The 21,697-nt window shown below is 36.5% G+C and overlaps 1 protein-coding gene across 10 annotated transcripts in view; it reads right to left on the bottom strand.

The window, feature by feature from the left end:
* The window catches only part of myo9aa (myosin IXAa), a 126,129-nt gene that overhangs the window by 28,922 nt on the left and 75,510 nt on the right, over window positions 1–21,697 (bottom strand). For 3 of the 10 annotated variants that reach the window (XM_058781028.1, XM_058781030.1, XM_058781034.1), the window contains exons 7-17: window positions 16,545–16,645; window positions 16,039–16,165; window positions 13,894–13,983; window positions 11,466–11,582; window positions 10,134–10,268; window positions 6,920–7,041; window positions 6,017–6,158; window positions 4,181–4,376; window positions 2,473–2,586; window positions 2,048–2,203; window positions 491–557 (exon numbers count right to left, since the gene is read on the bottom strand). In XM_058781028.1, coding sequence (XP_058637011.1) covers window positions 491–557; window positions 2,048–2,203; window positions 2,473–2,586; window positions 4,181–4,376; window positions 6,017–6,158; window positions 6,920–7,041; window positions 10,134–10,268; window positions 11,466–11,582; window positions 13,894–13,983; window positions 16,039–16,165; window positions 16,545–16,645 — 1,367 coding nt within the window. The remainder of the gene's footprint in view (window positions 1–490; window positions 558–2,047; window positions 2,204–2,472; window positions 2,587–4,180; window positions 4,377–6,016; window positions 6,159–6,919; window positions 7,042–10,133; window positions 10,269–11,465; window positions 11,583–13,893; window positions 13,984–16,038; window positions 16,166–16,544; window positions 16,646–21,697) is intronic. The other 7 variants (XM_058781029.1, XM_058781036.1, XM_058781031.1 and 4 more) reach the window with 4 other exon arrangements.

Genomic DNA, 21,697 nt, shown 5'->3' with positions numbered 1-21,697 from the left:
CCGGGTATCTAAGGAGACACTGCTCTAACTCTACACCCACACAGAGAACTTAACAAGCTGTGTGAATACTGACCAGGGGTTCATCGTACACGCTTCATTTCCCCCTCTGAACAAAAAAAAAGTCTCAGGACACTACAGAGGGGATTTCACAATCTCGGCTACTTACAGTAGAAACAAATAATACGCAGGTTCTCCAGGAAAATATTATCAGAGCGCTAGCAGAATGTCATGTGATGGCTCTCTCATCAGAGTCCTTGTAGAATGAGATATGTCATACACACTTCCACTGGAATTATTATTATGGGGGATATAAGTATTTACTGTACAGTAAATACTTATTATTATTATTCACAAAATCTGAGGTCACTTAAATATACTGAAATTATATATAGTGAATAATAAGCATTACATCTTACAAATTTTAGATTTAGACATTTTTCATGTCCACTGTATCTATGAGGGATACAGGTCATATGTGAGGTGTTCTCACCGTTGATTGACTGTGTTGCTTCCCTGCAGATCAGATAGTGGAGTGCGAGGATTCCTCCTGTTCACACCTGAAACAGAGCACAAAACCTGTACAACCAGACTGCCCCAAGACACATGGGTAATATGGAAAATGAGTGAAAGTTTATGAGAGGACTGTGTAATGGTTCTCATGAGAATATGGCTGATGGTACATGGGGCAAATTTGAGCAATTTTGCCCGACAGCTTTTTTTTGGGCTGTTGCTTGGGCACTTTTTCATTGAGAATGGGTAACCAATCTGGATTACTTTAGATCGTGGGCCCTCAGTCTCACCTGGTTGCCCGTTGATGGCAACATTGCTCAAAAAGTTGCGCAGTGTAGCATCAGCCTAACAGGATGTGATGTTGATTAATTCACTGCTGTTGATGAAATGAAACATTTAGCCATTCAATTAGAGGTGAATTACTTGAAACATGCTTATGTGAATCAGTTACATACGACACACACACCCACGGTTTCTGGGTTCATATATCCACATACAAAAACCTGGAGACTTTCATTGTAGCACAACTAAAGCTGGGTGATATACTGAAAATATATCATATATTTGCAATATATAAATTTCCTTAAAGGATAGTTCAAAAATAAAAATTTGCTTAATATTTGCTCACCCTCAGGACATCCAAGATGTAGAGGTTGCTTCTCTATCGGAACAGATTATGGATAATAGACTTGGATTTTGGATTAAGAGAGGATGAGGATGTTTCTTATAAACATGCAGATTTTCACTTCACAAGAGATTAATTGATGGACTGGAGTTGTGTAGATTACTTGTGGACTATTGTAATGTTTTTATCAGCTTTTATTAACTCTCATTCTGATGGAACCCATTCACTAAAGAGGATCCTTTGATGACCAAGTGATGTAATGCTAAATTTCTCAAAATATGTTCAGATGGGGGCAAGTAAATATTAAACATTTTCATTTTTGGGTGAAATATTCATTCAGTGTTTTTTTTTTTTTTTTTTTCATAATTATTTTATGAACCAATTCTTTCAGTTTTTTCATTTCCATGACAAATCTGTCATTTTGGACCTGTTCAATTCATCACTCGTTATTACAATACATTAGTACATTAGTATATGTACAGTATAAATAAACAAAAAATAACATTAATTCTAATTCTTCCTTGTGTTCATTTAATGAAAAACAGTGAAGAACAAAAGCTGATTATTTTAACATTAATTTTAGCCAGTGTCATAAAATTGGCATGTCCTGTCACGCTAAACCCCCATCTAAAACCTTTTTAAACTGCATTTTGCAAGCAGCTTTTATAACCTTAATAATACATATTATACACACACACATACTCATATCATATTATATTATATTATACACACACAGAGTATATATAATGTCAATTGCTCATTTTGAGATCTAGAATATATCACTATTTTTTCTCAATTATATCACCCAGCCCTAACTTCAGAAAATGAATTATGAGGGAAAGTTTCTAACAGGTAGGAATCATCATTTTTTTTTCTTGTGTTTTTGTGTGTATAGTCTGCAATCTGAGCTACCTCCATCAAGCAGACCTATTGTGAGCCCGCTGTCCTCGGAGGGCAAGAGAAACGAGTGTGTACGCTGAGCTGGAGCGGTGCTGGCGCGCGAGTGTTCAGAACAGGGGCTCCAGTGAGGGGACAGTGGTGGGCTGCTCGAGAAGCATGCATGCTGGACTGAACCCATAGAGAGGGCTGTTAGTGAAAGACAGGTGCCCAAACTGACATCATGCAGGAAAGCAAGACAGGTGCAAGACGGATGGCCAGAGACATGAGGGCAAGTCTTGCCAGTTTCAGCTCTGAATCAAATCAATGATTCTGTTATATATGTGTATCTGCAGAGGTATGCATTAATATAGCGGTAACAGTAAAATTTAAGGGGGTCCTCATGTCTTGGCCTGGGGTGCATGGAGTGAGGAGACGAGATGATGGAAAGGCAGCCTTACTGTATTTCTCCTCTTTGCACCTCTGCAGGATCTCTAAGCTTCTCTGATGCACAGGGTGATGCAGAAAACTAAAGCTATCCACACTTTTCACAACTGGAGCAGCAGCGTCATGCCCTTAGGAAGCCAAAAAACAAACAACACAAACAAGAAAGAGAGAAGAAAGAGAAAAGACAGATTAAATAGGGAGAAATAAGATGTGCTTATCTACGTGAAGCTAAATGTTTACTATCAGCATAAAGTCTGGTACACATGACATAGATTGAATACGAATGTGATTTTTGGCGTTCACACTTAAAAATTTGAGCCACAGTGAAATGCAGCGAATGTGATCTATGTGAAGGGCAACCCATAAGGCAGTGGGCAGCAATTATAGTTCAAACTAGATTGCTGAAACACCACTCTGTGTGAGATATCAAAGCATTAATATAAACCACTAATGTTCAAACTGTTGTAATGAAAGAAAGGCATATAGATACTGAAAAGCTGGAGAGCAGGGCAATAGAAAACAAGCAAGAGGAGCTGGGCTAACATGGCATGGTTCACTAGCCAATATAAACACAAACTAGCATGTGTGTATGTTGTTATACAGTATGTAATACTTCAAGTCATGATATCTAACTACTTTTTTACATAATAACAAAGACTGTTATGCAGCTACATGTGGCAAAACAAATAGCCCCCTGAAAATGAGGGACTGTGAGAAAATCCTGATATGCAAAAATACTGTACAAAATCTCCGGTACCCAGAGGGGTAGTCGTTTGTAACACCTGACCCATAAAAACAAAACAAAACAGCTGCTGCAATCACAAAAATGAATAAAATAAGATCAAAAAATCCCACTGTGATGCCTAAAAGAAGTATACACTACAGTCCAAAAGTTTGAGGTCAGTAAGATTTTTTTTTTGTTTGTTTGTTTTTTAATTATAGTTATTTTTTTTTCAACAGTCACTCAATAAATGGATCAAAAGTGACAGTAAAGACATTTATAAAGTTTTCTACTTCAAATAAATATCTGTTCTTTTGAACTTCATATTCATAATAAAAAATGTTTTCTGAGCACCAAATCAATATCACGTGACACTCGAAGACTGGGGTGATGGCTGCTAGATTAAATGTAATCATATATATATATATATATATATATATATATATATATATATATATATATATCATATAATTTATATTTCAAAAGCATAAAAAACTGACTCCAAAATTTTGAATGGTAGTTTACCTTTTTAACATTAAGGCAGTACTTAAAGGGAAAACAGCATGTTGCAATATGCTACATATTGTATGCAATACTAACATTAGATCACTAAAAAAAAAAAAAAAAAAAAAACACTTACTTAGACCAGCTGCAGTTTCACATATTTAATGCAATATAATTTAAAATAAAACACATTACCCTAAGGAGTTCCACTTGTATTATTTGTAGTGAGGCACACAATTGAACCCCAAAAACAGTATGTTTAGCCAATGGAATCATTTATTGATTCAAGAGAGGTCTTGGATTTGGCACAATAAGAAAATATAGATATTTTAAGCTTAAGGTTCAAGGTTTTAAACAGTGTAGTCATATTTATATCTATTTACATTGGTACAGTGTGACAAGTATTGCTTAAGAATCCGTCGTACAAACTACAAGCCCATGTGATCAGAAAAAAAAAAAAAAAAAAACAGTGCAGGTAACCATTTCATTTGACTCACCGCTGCGTTTCTCCACATGTCTCTTCCCAGCATCCCTGAAGGCTACCATGGCTCTGAAATAGGCCCTGAGTACAGCCCAGCGGAAGGTGGCCACTGGGTCAATACCGATCAGACCACAGATGAAGGCGTTCTTACTGCTCTTGAGGAGCGCGACGATGTCTGGCCGCATGTGGTCCGTGTTCTTCTCTCTGAAGTCCTGGGACAACAAGTCACACAGACAGTCAGATAACTGCCCCGTTATTACGTCCAACTCTATTAGCAAACAATACAGGCTCATCTACTCAATAAAGCCAATGAAACATAAGTGAAGAGAGAAAGTGAGGCCTGCAGAGCTCCATTATGTAACGCATGAACAGAGGCTTTATATTGTAAATAAGAGGATCAGCTACTCATGACTGTCAAACTCTGCCAAACTTAAGCTGGGTGTACACTGTGTGATTTTTTTCTGTCTTTTATGATTGGTGCTTGTCAAATTGTATGTTATGACTTATCTTGGATAAAAGCCAATGCAGGAACCGTCTTTTAAGACAGAATGTTTGATTTTAGGAAAGTCTTCGGTCATTATTGAAAAACCCAAGCAAGTCTTTATGTTATTGTCGCCAAAAAATACTTTTATATATGCAAAAAGGCTTCATGAAAAATGAGTGTGAAGTTCCTGATCTTTCAGTGTACTAAAGTACACATTGCCGACCTTGATTTGTTAACTTAAAACAGCCCAGAGGGCCAGTCAACCAGCATAGGATGCTGGGATTTCACACAGTTACTCATTACTGTCATGTTTATGGTGCCATGAGCGACAAACTGAGAGTTACTCATTATATGCTATAAATATATAGTCATGTGACAAAGACATCACAGACTCTTTACATTCAGTGTTGTAGAGGTCACAGCGCAAACAGCTATCAACTATGTACAGCCAGTGATAGAACGATGACTGCATTTTTGGTAGAATGGTAACTGGGATTTTGCCACGTATATATGGTATTCATACTATTCATACTAGGGCGTTTTCAAACCTGGTTTGTTTGGAGCGTTTTTTTCAGAAACTGGCATGTTTTCTCCCTTAGTTCAGTTTGTTGAAGCATGTAGGAACACAGCAGTCGAGCTCTAATCCGCAGCAATAAATCAGTCCAAGATCGCCTTAACCAGGTGGTCTTCGGTCTTATTGAAAACATACTCTGGAGCGGTTTGCTTGTAGTGAGAAAGAAATCTAACCCAACTGACCAACAAACTAAACTGTATCAAATCAACCAAATCTGTTTCCAAAAAAAAGCATCAGTCTACTTCTGTAAATGAAAATGGTTGAAACCAAAACGCACTTGTTTTTATATATATCATTTATCAGTTGGAGCAGACATCATTTTAATGCATGTCACGAGCAGAATCCCAGAACATATACAGGTGACCAATGAGAGGACAGTTTTATGCACGTGACTTGCATTTACACATTTTGTGCAGGCTTTGAAATGCTGCCTTATGAAAGCAAACCAAACCACAGAGAAAATGCAACATTCTAAGAATTTATGTCCCTGTCCCGGAACAAAGCAAATACAATCCTAAAATCTCACTGGTTAATGTTTCTATTAAAATCTCATTTGGTAATATTCCTATTAACCAATCAGATCATGCTGCTGTCTGGAAATGTGGTACTACAAGCTACAGAATCGGGGGATACTCTTTTATAGTTTTTCCACACATTGCTAGTGCTTGCTTACGGTTTACAATATGTTAATTTTATGACCTATCTGTACTACAGGTGAGATATTGTTTCAGTAATTGTAATATATAAATCCTAAAACCCAAAAAAGTCTTTGTGTAGCTGCAAAAAGGACTGACCTTCACTCCATATTTGACTTTCCCCGCGTAGTGTTTAATGATGAAGGCCGGCTCCATGACCGCAGGAAACTCAATATAGCTGTTTCCCTCATGCTGCCGCTTGAACTTGTCCAGGAGGGTCTGATTGGTGGCTTGTGGAAAGCTGTAAAACATTAGGAAGATTAGTGGCCATCATATAATACATATTGTATTTCAGTGCAAGCGCTGCTCAGGATTTCAATTTTGCTACTTTTATTTCTTTTCATTATTTCAGTTGAATTGTTTGTTTTAATGGGGCAAAACATTTTATTTAAAAAAATATATATATATATATATTTTTTTAATTACTATTCCTTATAAATTACAACAAAAAAAGCTGCCATTACTGTGCTCTAAGGCAGCCTGCTGTCCAACACAAGTTTGCTGAGGTCCCCTAGTGGGCCCTGGCCCCTTGGTTGAGAACCAGAGAGTAAAAGTGGTCATCTAGGAAGCATGACTGAGTTACTGGAGACAGTATATTATAAACCTGTGCTGTTCCTCTGGCCTTGAGAAGAACGACAGCTGCTGCCAAAACTTCAGCAGAAAAGCAACACAGCCACAGGAAGAGGAAGAATGAGACATTAGAGATTTGAGCTATGAAAAACACTGATGTGGATTCAAGTTTCCAGCTATTTTAAGCAGAGGGAATCTCACTCTTTGTTTTGGACAGAGAAAATGATTTTTTTATGGGTTCCTACTGTAATCAGAAATTACATTTATTATTTGTTTTATTTGATTCACAGGTAAAACACTCAAGTACAGTTCATATTTACTGTACATGCAGAGATTCCACGTTGTTCTAACTATCAATAATTTATATCGTACTTGTATCAGTTTGGTTTCATACTCTCATTCCTCTGTGTACAGAGAAAAAGGCAGACATACTTGCATTCTTCATCCAGTAGGTGGAGCAGTGCTGTGGGCTTCTTGCTGATGAGGTTAATGCAACCAGTGTTATCGATGTAATCAATGTTGTGCCAAGCAATGTCTTCTGATCTATACTCTTCCTACAAGAAATACAAAACATATTCAACACTAATAAATAATATTGATGAGGAATTAACAAAGACTCTAAAAATTACAAGGCTCCTGAACTGTTCAAGCTTGGCCTGGAGATTTGGACTGTTTTATAATTTGCTGATATTGCCAAGTTGTCATGACTGAAAGAACTGTCATAAAAAAAAGAACACCACAACAACAACAACAACATTTCAATCATCCTTTTATGTTCCAGAGTGTTTATCAGTACCTGGATATTTCATAGTAACATGAGATGTGTGCATAACATACAAATGAACATCTCACAAAACCTGTTATAACTACAGTACGCGGGTAATTCTTTCATTTTTGGACTGTGGCCAGAACAACAAAACAACAGGCCTGCAAAGTGTTTTCATGTTCCTCTAGAGGAGACTTCCTTTCGCCGGCCTGAGGTTTTGTGGTCTTTGCGGTTTAATAATATGAAAGACATTCTTAACATTTTGTAGCTTTTTTCTCCTCAACTGCTTCCTTGGATCGCTGGGAAAATAAATGAAACAATAAAGGATATAATCCTAGCAGGGTTTCATACAATCAGTGGAATATCTCTCCTATTTGCCCATTAAAAGGCAAAAGTATAAAATCAGCAGAACAAAGCAGATAATCTACACATATCATTCAACTTCCTGTGTAAGGAAGAGGAAGAAAAGAGGAGATTAGAGTTACAAGAAACCTTTTCACTACAGATTTTTCATCATGATAATATGATATATAATCCTATTGTTCATGAAAACAAATTTTGATAAAGATTGATGACTTTTTTCTTTTTGTCAATGAGAGATAAAAGAAACTGATGTTTTAAGCTTATAAATGTCTGTTCATAATGATAACCGTAGTAAAACACATAGGAAACAAACTGTGCTGCCAAAATCTAACACTTTCAGTTATGGGTTTGTTCAAATCCTCAACTCAAGGTATGAGTAATAATAGCAGTGTTCTTGTACTAATAATGTAACCTTCATCTGAAGCGCTCTGAAACTTCAAGCAACCACATGCACTCCATTTGGCTGATAAGGGAAATGCACTCAAATAGCCTCCAAATCAAATAAAATACATTTACAGCGTCTCCATAAATGGCACAACGAAAAAAAAGAAAAGAAAAAGCCCATTAATGGACTAATGAAAGCGCGTGTGGTGTTGCGTCTGGCTCCAGCATGGCTGTATTTATGGGCATCAGATGGCAAGTATGTAGGCGGGACTTTCTGCTTCCCTGCCACACTTTCATAATCTAACACTAACCTGCTTCTAGTAGTAATACTACAACTGCAGCTTTAAATTACGGAACTCAGTTCGGGCAAACAATCTGAACTAATGCAACCAAATAAGTTAACTTGAACTTTTTTCCAGTCAAACATTAACTAATGCTCATAATCTGTGAATCAGTCACATTCCATGTTTTGTGTAGATAACCTGGGTATGGTCTATATTAAACATTCAGTGTTACCACACGACATACTTGGCAATACACTCAGGATGTGAACTCATTCCTGACATCTGAATCCAAGAGTTTCCAACTCTTAGAGCAATTAAAGCGTGGAACTTGGCAGACGCAACAAAATTCCTGCACTTTTATCAAGGAACAAACAGAAAAACTGTTGTGGCAATATTCGCTAGACTTTCGAACGAATCCAATAAAACATTCCATTAATAAGAACATCAAAATTACCCAGAATTCTCAATATGAGTTCGGCATGAGCTTAGACTGAGCTAGTCATTACCGTTCCCATTCATCTCAATGGAAGTTGCTTGGCTGGACGATTTAAATACATTTTTGAACCAATCACTTGAGCCATAAATGCCACGTGTCTAATCATGAACTTGTGGGAAAATTACATCATGACAACACTAATTGGCTGATGGCACCAAAAAAAAATAACAACGCTATCTTCACTCATGGGAAGGACCAGCGAGCAGGAAGCTACCTTGAAACTCCTAAAACAGGTACATTATAAAGTGAAGCAGATAAGCAAATTTGACTTTGCTCACAAGGATTGCACATTTGTCAACATAAGCAGAAATTAAGTGCTAAACCCATGAGTGATGGACTATTATTTGCACATCTGCATAAAGCAACACTTCCTATGACAGTGTGTGATTTGTGTGGATAAATGTACCTTGTGCAAGCAAATCTGTCAAAGTGAGTTTATCAAATCTGGACACTGGACTGACTAGAAACTTAAACTAACAAACCCTCTTTGAGCAAACATATACTTTGAGGTGCGTCACAAAGGCACGGCTTTGGCAGGCTGTCATTACCGTGATTGGTTGCTTCTTTAGTCATCCTAAGAGAATGGGCTCATTGAGAAAACACGTTATTACAGAGACGCAATTCTTTGTCTGAGGTTGGAGTAAAGCAACCTTTTTTATTGTCTCATTATCAAACGGTTTATTTTGTGTGAAACTGCTACTATTAATGACAGTCTTCCTCACATGATCACACTGCCTAAGGCATTCATCAACCCAACCCATTAAAGACTTCTCTAATGGTTACATTTTGTATGATGAATTGATTTTTTTTTTACCATAAAACACAGAGCAGTTAAAAAAAAAAACAATTCAGAGAAACTAGATTTCCACATTTACTTCAGAAAAGGTGAGCAGTGTTTGCTTGTGTAAAGATTATCACAATGCATTTTTAGGTGGTTTCTTATTGGCCAAAATAAAAATTGGACCATTCTCAAGTTTCTATGTTCTGGTCCCTAGACTTACTAATGCAATTCTAAAGCAAGCACAACTAATGAAAAACATGTGTCCCTATATTGTCATTAATCTACATAAGTAGAATGTATACCCTGGGCTGTAATCGATGACAATTTCATGCACTTCAAGCACAGCTGAAAGCACACAAAAATAAAGATCGCAAACCTTTGATTCTGCATTCAGTCCAGCAGTATGTGGGTACTTATTTTATTCTGTGTGCAGTCAAAACAACTTGAGTCATAATTGCTGGCAATAAATCTGTTATTAGGCTATAATCTTGAGCTGTGTGTGGGGAGAGAAGCTGATGGTTATCTCTGGGTCTAGCTTTTAAATAAAAAGAGAAAAATAATAAAAGCATTACCTGTTCCAGCTTAAAAATGTGCTGGTTGAAATAGTGCTGAAGTCTCTCGTTGGCGAAGTTGATGCAGAATTGTTCAAAGCTGTTGTTCTCGTAGTCTTCAAAGCCAAAGATATCAAGAACCCCAATGGACAGGATCTGAAAAGATGATGAGATGGGAAGAAAATTAAGAAAAGAAAAGTACTCATTTTAAATGCTTAGCGATTTTAAGCACATTCTTGCGTCACTATAGCAGTAACAAATTGTAGGGAGCAATAGTGTTCAGATGTCTGCACTATTAAAATAGACATTACTATCAGTCAAGCAACTAGCGATAAACGTGTCTACAGGTTAGTTAATATTAGCTAACTTGCTCATCAAGATCAGAGCAAAATTAACACTCACCACGCACTAAATATAAAAATTAAAATAAAAAAAAGTGTGCAGCTTGGTCTCAGTTCTATTTATTATTGTTATTAGTATCAATTCTTATTCTACGAATTATTTAATATCGTTTTTACTGTTCAATAGTACAATAGCATTACTTCTAGTAGTATATTTGTTCTAGAATTTTATCATTTTAAAATGTACTTAAAATTAAAATAAAAAAGTAATATAATAATTATAATAATGATCCTGATTTATCAGGGGGTGGCAGAAAAATGTAAAAATAAAAATAAAAAACAAAAAACACAGTTAGATTTGTTTCCCCAAATCCTAAGTAGGCCGAAGTAGAAGTAACTGCTGTTTTTAAATACTGCAAATACAGTTTCATGGCTGGTAAAAACTCCCAAAATGCATTTTAGGGGTACATTCTGCACTGCAACTGGCTGCTTTTCATGCCTTCAGTCAACCCATCAAGTGCAAAAAGCTGTGAATTAATGTTTAAAAAGTGAAGCAGGTTAACGTGAGCTGAAAAATTTTACAATTGGTTGAAAATGAACTTCAGCTGTGCCCCTAAATGTTTAACTAAATTTTTCTAATCAATTTAATCAAGTAAGCTTGTGTAGCCTGATCTGTCTGTGTTCATTCACTTGCTTAGACTTTATCCCAGGCTTTACTCTAACAAAATGTTCGAGAGAAATCTTCAAATGAATTTTACATAACAGCAGGGGCCCAGTCAGTGTGGCTGAATATATCCCATTACATAATGTCTCCATCCATAATTTAGAGATTAAAGCAGTGAGAGCCACAGAAAAACAGGGTGCGTCTCTGTCAGATAAACTCATATTCCTGCTGTTTAATGTAATTGCTGTCAGGTGACTCACTAGGGCTCCACTGTCATCTATGAAGCTAACGCCCCTGCTAGCATCCAGCACTTATTCTTCTTATTCTTTGGTACAGAAATGATTTTACCTTGGCTGATTCTTCCAAGTCTCTTTGGTTGAGCAGGGCGTGATTGATCCGGAACACAATCCAGTCAAAAAGGGCACTGTAGAGGGACTTAGCCATGGAGTCCCGTACCGTCCCAGCCTGCAAAAACCATCAATTTGATTTAATTATCATGACAGAGACATTTTTGACCAACATAGATGTGAAAATGTGATGATGAAATGCAAATATGTCCACTGAGACTAATCAAATATTTGGCAATACTTTATTCCAATACAACTTAAGCTCTTATTTGAATTCTTCAATGAATTATTTGAGCTGGCTAAAAAGGAAGGACTACTATTCTAGGTAGATAAACCTCTGGTTAGGCATTATTTGTTTATGGTAACAAGTCTGCGTGCCGTCTTAGCAACGAATAATAACATTTATTCAGATTTCGGTTAATTTTGGTTTTGCTTAGCATTTCATCATATCCTGTTTTGGGCAGGACATGCTATATCGCAAAGACACATTAGTTAATCATGGTAAAAACTCAAGAGTTGAGCACGCTATTGTAGGTATAGCCTTGATCTTGACTTCAGCTGAACCAGAAAGAAAATATTTTTTCAAGGGCCAACAGTGATTAAATGTGTTGATTAAGAGGACTATCGGATGAACTGGAAGAGGAATCTGAGCTGGTTTTCATTAAGGACTGTGGCAGCCTCTCTCATACACATTCGCAAACAATCAGAGATATGACAGTGCACCATATGTGATCCTTCTACATGAAAGCGTTGCGTGTTCTGGGTCCACGTCACATGGAAAATCCCTGGGAGACTCGTTTTGCTTTCAAATCAGCACTACTCAAAATGCAACCAACATTCATGACCAATAAGTGCCATCTGCTCCTGTCTCACTACTGTGGTCATCAGTTTTTAGAGTAGGAGATGTCGTGATTCAGTAGGAGTCTTTTGTGATTTGGACCTTTGTGAGATAGAAAAGTAAATCTATATTTTGGGGAAGCAAGGTCTATTCTGTAAGGCATCAGCAGACTGAATCAGACTCTTTTTATTAGGAGATATGTATGATAATAGTGGCTTTAACCAAGTGAGAGCTGACAAAAAAAAACGAAAAGAAAAGAAAAAAAACACCTTTCTTTGAGAGTGAACAGTTGATTAATCCTATTAGAATGTAGTTAAAATGCACCTCGCATTTGTCTTATATTTATATCATATGAAATAACATTAAACAATATCACATGCATGCATGCTGTTTTTTCCTGAATTTCAATTTCATATTTAAAGTATCATTACAATATGTTTTCAATTAAAAACTCCATTAGCATTATTTATTTATTTATTTATGCAATTGCATGCTGAGCTGCATCTGAGCAAACATTCTGTGCAAATACATCTAGATGCCACCTCTGCAATGCCAAGATGAATTTTGTTGATATTTTGCGGTGCTGTGATTTTAAATGGTTATTAATATCCCTATAGTGTCTCAATATTTTAACTGAATTTACTGATTAAATGTAGGAAATTGGCATAAAAGATGATGCATACATCTTATAGGGTTAGAAAAAGAAACATATAAGGTATAAATGCTACTGTGAATCGACAATATGCACAATGTTGGTTAATTTGACATTGCCAGTAAAGTCATAACGCATATCTCTTGAATATACAATAAATCAGCCAGCTCTGGTTGGAAGGGGAGAAAACTTTTATTTGTTGTTATATGACTTGACTCTATATCTGCAAGGATTTTAGGGTTTAAATCTGTAAGCGTATGAAGTTCAAGGAATTTATTAAGTCTACACAAATGGTGACTTTGATTTTAATAAAAGATTTTAATAAAAGAGTTTGCCAGTCCATTATTTAAAGAAGACAGGAGAACAGAGTCCTAATGCTGGATAAAAGCTCTGAAAACCCCTTAGCTGGTTCTAATTATGATGATGGAGCATGAAAAAGTCCTTGAGAAACACATCACTTCAATGTGAGCTTAATTTGAGTGAAGGGATGAATTAAGAATATTAGAAATGTTAAAAATTAAAACTGAAGTAACTCTTTAGGAAGGCCCCAAAAACAGACCGCAAAAAGACCTTTATATTTAGACATTGACTACGTCTACTTGAACATCATTCCATCTGGTTTATTCTGAAAAAGACATTAACATTCTCCACAGCTGGGATACTATTTATTATACCGCATTTAGTCATTTTAAATTATTGATTCTCATGTGTGTCCTTAACAATAACATGCAACATGAATTGCTAAATGTAGGTCATGACGCCTCTTATAAATTTTGTCAGACATAAGTAAAAAATTCTCGTCCTAGCTCAAAAAACTGTTCAGCCTGACTGATTTTTAACAACCTTTTGCCTAACATTATCCAAAATGACTTCATTCTGGTTACATCAATCAGGTCAATGCATTTTAATGACAAAATTAAAAGATTTTTTTTTTCTTACCTCAGCCAGTTTGTATGGGACTATCAGCTTCTCGCCCACTGTCACTGTTTTCCGCGTTGTCAGGGCCTCAAAGAGCATTTCCTCCTTGACCTATCAGGGTACAAGACATTTTTAACATACAAAGGCACAATCAGACAACTACTTGTACAGTCTGCATTCGTTCATACTATATCGCAAAATCTCTAGTTTCTTCAGCAGTGAAACATACGGATCGCGCTACAGCTTTAATTCAAGATGTGTTTAGTTACATGGATGGACATGGAGCAAAACATTACTAGCACCAAGCTGCACTAATGGCCGTGAGAAAGATTTCTTTTCAGTTGTTGACTTTGGGGCCTGCAATGTTGAATTGTCCTTTAAACATCCGGTAGCACTCAGAATATTGGCTTTTTAGGTTGCTTAAGACAGAGAGAGACTGCAATGCAACACAATGAAGTTATATTCATCCACGTCTATATTCTAACAATAATACAGTATAATAATATAGTAAATAAAAACAATATAATATTAGCAAATAAACTACAGTATATTGCCTTAGCAGTATATCAACAACTGTTTCAAATCAAAGTCTGCACACATGGTGCCAGAGACAATGTGGACAATCAAGAGACCTCAACGCAGGCCAACGCTTGTTCATTAACACATTAAAAGACCGAAATGAACCCAGCTGTGAACTGTGAAAAATGTGTGTCTGGTCTATGCACACTGGCAAAGATGTCTACATCTAATGTACTAATCATATAAACTCTTTGGGCCTGATGTTGAGTCATTCAACTCTGTAATTGTGAACAGACGTGTAAGGGCTCATCAAAGCTCTGGACTGGCCTCATCTGCATATATTACAGTGTTTTCATGGTTAAAGCAGGCCTACACACACACACACACACACACACACATCCTTTTCTCTGCTGTCTGAGGGCAAATGTAAAAACACTTGAGTGTTCATTCTCTCTTTTCTTCAGAGAGATTCATGAAGGTGTGTCTAAAGATAAAGGCCAGGTTTGCTTTGATCATGCTATTAGGCCACAAGAGGCCCTGGTATAGAGAGGTATGTACATACATTATGTATGTGTTGAGTTCAAAGGCTCTAGGCAATCACATCCTATTTCCTGTAGACTCATAGTACAGGGCTCCATGGCCTTCATTCAGGAACTCAATCTACTTCCTTGAGTAGGCCAGTTTGCTGACCAAATCCTGTACAAAAGTAAACCAGCCTTCCTCTTTTTCCAAGAGATTTGTTCAAATATCTTGAAATGCGTGTATGGTGAATATGGCACGTCTGAACATATAGAGCTTGAAACGCTATATTCTAAATCTTGCTCAAACATGGCAGATTTGAGCCCATCCAGATGATTTAATTGACCCTACACACATTTATACTAGATAGAAAGTACTTTTTTAATGGTTGCAAAGCAAGTTCTGAGAGTATGTGAATTTGCTTAATTTATAAATCAGTTCTTGAGTTTAACACACTTACTCACTGGTAGCGGTACTTCTCGGGTAAATAGCTCACTGGAGGTAAACATTAGGTAACACTTTATTTTGATAGTCCACTTTAGACATTCTGCTAACAATAAGTAACTTTGCAACTATATGTCAACTAGCAGTCAGAGTATTAGTAGACTATCTGCTTAATAACTTCTAACACTTTATTTTGATGGACCCACAACATACTGACTATAAGAAACTTTGCAAGTATATGTCAACTTATTCTACTAACCCTAAACCTACCCTACTGAGAGTTAGTAGACATGTAGTTGCAAATTAATGAGAATTAGTTGACATGTAGCTACAAAGTTACTTATAGTTAGTAGAATGTCTAAAGTGGACGATCAAAATAAAGTGTAACCAAACATTATCAATGAATAATCAGCTATTTTTATGGGGAACATCAAACAAAACGTTGTATGGACTACTTTCATGCTACTTCGGTGTCCTAATTGAAGCGTGAATGCTCCTGTCCTCTTACACTATTACACTGAAAAGAGTTGCCAGTACTGTTAATTCTTCAAAATTCCTTTTGCATTCAAAAAAAGAAGAACATGCAGGTTCTGAATAACATGACCTAAAGGAAATCATGTCAGTTCAAATGACAATGCTTACAGTAGAGTTAAAAATGTGTTTTGTGAGTCAATGATCCTGTACCTCAAGCAGCTCTGATACCACCGGCAGAACTTCAGGATTGCAGATGTCAATGGAGTCATCCCGGTATATCTTCTTCTTGTATCGGATATTCCCTAAATGAAGGATAGCTGACAGCAGAGAGAAAATCCTGCAAGGGAAAAGAAAATCGTTCATTTTTCTTACACAAACACATATGATTGATGGACACTTTATTTTGTTTAAAAATCTTAAACCCCATTCACTGCCATTATAAAGCTTGGATAAGCCAGGACATTTTGTAACATAACTCTGATTGTATTCGTCTGAAAGAAGAAAGTCATATACACCTAGAATGGCTTGTAATTTTCATTTTTGGGTGTACTATCCCTTTCACTTATTGGTAAATAAAAAAATAAATTAAAAATCAACTTTTTATATCATCTTTAAAGGTTGGTATAGGGAACTTTTTCTTTTTTTGAGTCATAAAAATTGCATGCAATGTTTTTTGTGTATGTGCATGAGGGGGCCAGTGTTTTGGGCAAACTCACTGTTTACGCGTGGCGGGAAGGAAGCCCACCATCTCCATAGCCAACTGCAAGCGCTCAAAGTCATGTTTAAGATCCTCCCCTTCAACTGTGAAGCAATCCTGCTGGTTTCAACAAGAAAGAAAGGTTACCAGCACTTCAAACAATTAAACACCAGTTCACACCACAGTCACAGTCTGAGGTTTCCTCATGGGTGGTTTGCTATGCAATCGTAGCATTTAAATATCTCTAGTATCTCTTCAAAATGCTTATAAACATGATGATGTTCCATTAATGTATCCAAAATGCTACAGCACATTAACACATAATAAGCTAATAGTATGTTGCGTTTCAACTGCTTGTATGCATTCAAACACAAATGTGTACTGTAGAGCTGCCTTTTTGGTTTTTTGGGGGCTTATGTGTTGCCAGCGCTCCGGAGAGAAACTGTCAGGGTTTGGTTGATTGACTCGGAGCACCATGTCATTATGAAGTTTGGTCAAAAAAGCAAGAGCCGCCACATTTTTTTGGTTGAAAATTAGGGCCCTGGTGAATGTTAGCATATGCATGTTCTGCCCATGCAGTGGAAAATTCAGAGTGATTTGCCTTTTACACACACGTTGGAAATCTGGCGCACCAGCAAAGGCAATACGAAAAGTAGCAATTTATGACTTGATTCATTCCATCAAATGGAACAAGAAAAGCATTTTCAGTGAAGCTCTGTATGTGCACCATCCCACAAAGTAAATCTGGATGAATCAATTTATACTTTCAGAAATCACAGCATGAAAGATATTTCCCATCTGCAAGATCTGTGGTTCAGAAACACACAATATGTTGTGACCATAACTATACTGGCCATGATAATGCAATCGCCTCATTAAGCCAAATCTGGAAGCAGTTAATAACAGGACGTATTTTAGCCAATATTGTCTTTGATGTCTGAAAAATAAATAACTACTGGTCCGAGTAGGCCCATATTAATAATGATGGCTTGTGTTGTGTGTTGTGTGTTCAAGAGCACTAAAATGATAAAATTGATTTTATTTACCAAGTATCTTTATCTTGTAAAACTATAGATTGGAGTTTTAGGGCCCTATTTTAACAATGTACTGGTGGTGGTTGAGGAGAGACCCCCTATATGATTGTAAAGCGCTTTGGGTGTATAGCAATACACAATAAAGCGCTATATAAATGCTTCATTCATTCATTCATTCATTCAAAGTAAGCGCATGGTCTGAAGCGCATGGTACAGGTGCACTTAGGGCATGTCCAAATCCATTTTTGTTAGTTTAACAATGGAAAAAGCAGTCGGCGTGCCAGGCGCATGGTCCAAAAGGGTTGTGCCCAATTCTCTTATTGAATCATGGGTGTCTTTTGGGCATAACGTGCAATAAACCAATCATAGTCTCATCTCCCATTCACTTTAAAATCCAGTTGCGCTTGCACCATGGCTGAGTCGCTACTTAAATGGCGGAATTTGCAGGAGCAAAGACTGGACGCTTCTCCAGAGAGGAAACGAATCTGCTCCTGCGTGAGGTTAAAGTGTACACAATAATAATCTTTTACATTGTAATTCTTTCATTTTTAATATTTAGCATGTTTGTGTGCTGCTGTGCGTCCCTGTGTGTGCAATAAGCAGTGTACATACGTTGTGCATCCGCCTATAGACACATTTACTAATGCACCCTCTAAATAAATTTAAAAAATGAATAAAAAATACTGCGCCAATGACTTTAGACCAGGTTTTAGTTAGTCAATGGCGCAATCGTTTTCAGTTGCCTCAAAATAGCAACGCGCCAACAATGTACCTGAACACACCTCGTTTTCAGTCCAGCACGCCATGGGCGAACAGATGGGCGCAAGTGCATTTACTATTTAAACACACTTGCGTCGTGCCTGGCGTCGCATTGCGTCAGGTGTATGATAGGGCCCTTAGTGTGAATGCTGCTTTTTAAAAAAATACTGATTTATACAGTATTGATTTACAATATCGGCGCTCATTTTTATATCGCTGCATGTCTAGTTAAAAATTTCAAAGGCTGTCATCACTTCTAACTGCTCTTTCACTATAGTGGTGCAAAGTGTTGTGAAGGAGATCTGGAAGCAAGACTTCTGCCATCCATAGAGGTCGGCTCCAGCTGGCAGAGCAACTGCTTCCTACTCGCAACAACACAGTCAAATTTACACACACGTCCTCCCCTTAATGAGACAGTGTCTCCTTCATTGCCTCGCTTCATTACTGATGCCAAAATTATAGCATACCAGAGCAGTGGAAAGGCAAACACTGCTGAAACTCTATAAGCTTTATGGTTTGAACCCAGTTCTGCTGGGGGTTTTTTTCTCATTCACATTTTCAGGGTAGGAAATGTAAAAAAATTAAATTAAATTAAATGTTGTAAAACTTCAAGCAAAACAGACCTGAGCAAACAGACAGACATATTACACTTTGGGTTTGAAGCAAAATGACATGGATACGGCACAATAGTTCTGTACAGAAGCTTCATGTGTCTTGTGCACTTTAACACATTATGAACACTTACCTTCTGATTGCTGTTTATTTAAACACTCATTCGTGATAACGTACACTGTAAATTGAAGCACGGCACAGGAAGTCCAAAACCGGGCATAAACAGCAGGGGTCTCAAACTCTCAAACTCAAATTACATGGAATGTATATAAACACATAAGTTTAACAGTATAAGTTTAAATGTCTGCAAGTGTTTTTTTAGAATCATGAATTTTAACTATATACTGTACTAGGCCTGTCATTCAATTCAAATTAACCTTTTTAGTCTAATTAATAACATGGTATGCCAATTGATGAATTCAGTTAATAACAAATCAACTGCATATCAAAATTATTGGAGAAAAGCGCTGAAATTAAGATAATTTAAAGATTCATTATCATGGCAGACGTGTAAAGCACTGAGTAGTCATTACAAAAAGTGCTTTCAGAATTATTAATATATTGTTTATGCTTTTCAGGTTTAGTGGCCTCATGATTCCAAGGGCTAAAACACATAGCGATCAATTCATATAATATTTCTAATTAAAACAGTTGTGTTTCTTTCAGAAAAGCAGTTGTGCAGCACCTCAAAAAGACAGGCAAAACTTAAGGTGCTTCAATTCAACAGCGTAAATATGTATATTATAACGAGCAATCTAGTGTTGTTGGACATTTAGGGTCCATCTTCGGGGGCCGACAGTTTGAGATCCCTGAGAGAGTGCATGAAGACACTGAACCAACAATCAGGATATTATAACAACCATATCAGAAACAACAATCATGCCAACATACCCATGTTGATTTGGTCATTGGTTTGTGCGAGTTGTTTTCGTTTAGAGTGTTCAAGTTTATCTCGGACCTCTTGAAAACAAGCTTAACCTAAAGTATGTGGCTTTGCTTGATTCCAAATGCATGAAAAAAATGTTTACAGCACTAAACAATCAGATCTCCATCAGTATTCTAGTCACGCCATCAAACAGGGAGCAGGAAATTCACTATTAAAATGTGAATTTAAAGGGGTTATTCATATTTTTTAATAAATTACTATAGACAAAAGTTTGTCAAAACAAAAAGGAAAATCCACATTAATCCACTTGACCATTTAATGCAAGTTTATGGGGCTTATATATTATTTGTTATATATACTTATATTTTTGTTGGAGCATTGACATTCAATCTTCACTATAAAAATATTTTATATTTGATTTGTAAAACTGCCCATTCGAGGTGGGATCACTATTCTATGAATGCAGGGTTAAATGTAGAGTTGTAAACAGTGCTTATTTAAGGAGGAGATGGCAAAATATATGGTCAATCTACAGTAATTATATGTTCTGTTCATTAAGTTTCATAGTGTAGATGCAGACGAATATACCTGCCACCAGTGTTGGGGGTAACGCATTACAAGTAACGCGAGTTACGTAATAATATTACTTTTTTCAAGTAACTAGTAACTTTTAATTTTACAAGAAAATATCTGAGTTACTTTTTCAAAAAAGTAACGCCAGTTACTTTTTTCCCATTTATTGACTGACAGTGCGCTGTGTGAACATGATGTTACTGTAGTTCTAGACTAAATGTGATATTACCACCCGAGTCGAGCCCGTCTTTTATTCCCCTTCTCCCAAATCAGATTATAATACTGTTTCAGGTATTAAAATAGTTCAGTTGTGTATGTAATGGCAAAGTGATTATATTTCGTTTCGTTCTTTTATTAAAAGTTAATTTAGAAAAACGTTTGGAGCATTTTTTTGTCCATTAAATACGTTTTTTCTTTCTTATAGTAACGACCAAGCGGCCAGTGGCAGACCGGCAGGCTGATCATAGCCTATGTTTCTTTGGCCGTACACTCCGCGACCCACTCAGAACAGACCCACTTTAGATAAACTAACAATTGTGCTCTATTTTTATTTATTTTTTTATTGCTGAAGAGTGTTGAACCTTCTTCTCCTGTGTTCTACTGTACAGACGTGAATTTACTTTTCCTTCAGCCTGAGGTTTATTCGTTACACTTTTTGGTGTGAAAGAGCTTTTACTGTAAATTTGCTATAAATAGAACTTCTTGTATTAAAAACAATCAAGCCCTGCTCATATTTAAAAAGTAACGCGAAAGTAACGCAACGCATTACTTTCCATAAAAAGTAACTAAGTAACGTAATTAGTTACTTTTTTAGGGAGTAACGCAATATTGTAATGCATTACTTTTAAAAGTAACTTTCCCCAACACTGCCTGCCACTTTATCAATGTATTGTTTCTTTGTTCATTATTGCATTACTAACTTGACCAATATTCATTATGTGAAAATAATTTGAAAGCTACATGCTTTTTAATGTATTATTTACTTATAATTATTATTAGCATAAATAATTAACTAACTAATTTGATTTAACAAACATTTTTCCAACTAAATTGACTGGTTTTTGCTCTAACTTTGTAACTACTACATTTTTGGTATTGTGACAACAGTATTATTTAGTAGTATTTAACCCATTAATTCTCAGATAGTGAAGTCTGGGATTAGTTATCTGTGTCATTAGAGTCTAAGATCTCAAGTTTACATTTGTAGCATCCTCCCAATGCAAATAAAGCTTGTTTGTACTGTTGCTTCTCAGTCTTATCTAACCAACTGTTGTGTTTACTTGCCAACAGAGATCTGACCGAGATGCC

This window comes from Onychostoma macrolepis, chromosome 07 (assembly GCF_012432095.1).
Source record: "Onychostoma macrolepis isolate SWU-2019 chromosome 07, ASM1243209v1, whole genome shotgun sequence".
Taxonomy (NCBI): Eukaryota; Metazoa; Chordata; class Actinopteri; order Cypriniformes; family Cyprinidae; genus Onychostoma; species Onychostoma macrolepis.
This window is presented reverse-complemented; position numbering and strand designations above follow the sequence as displayed.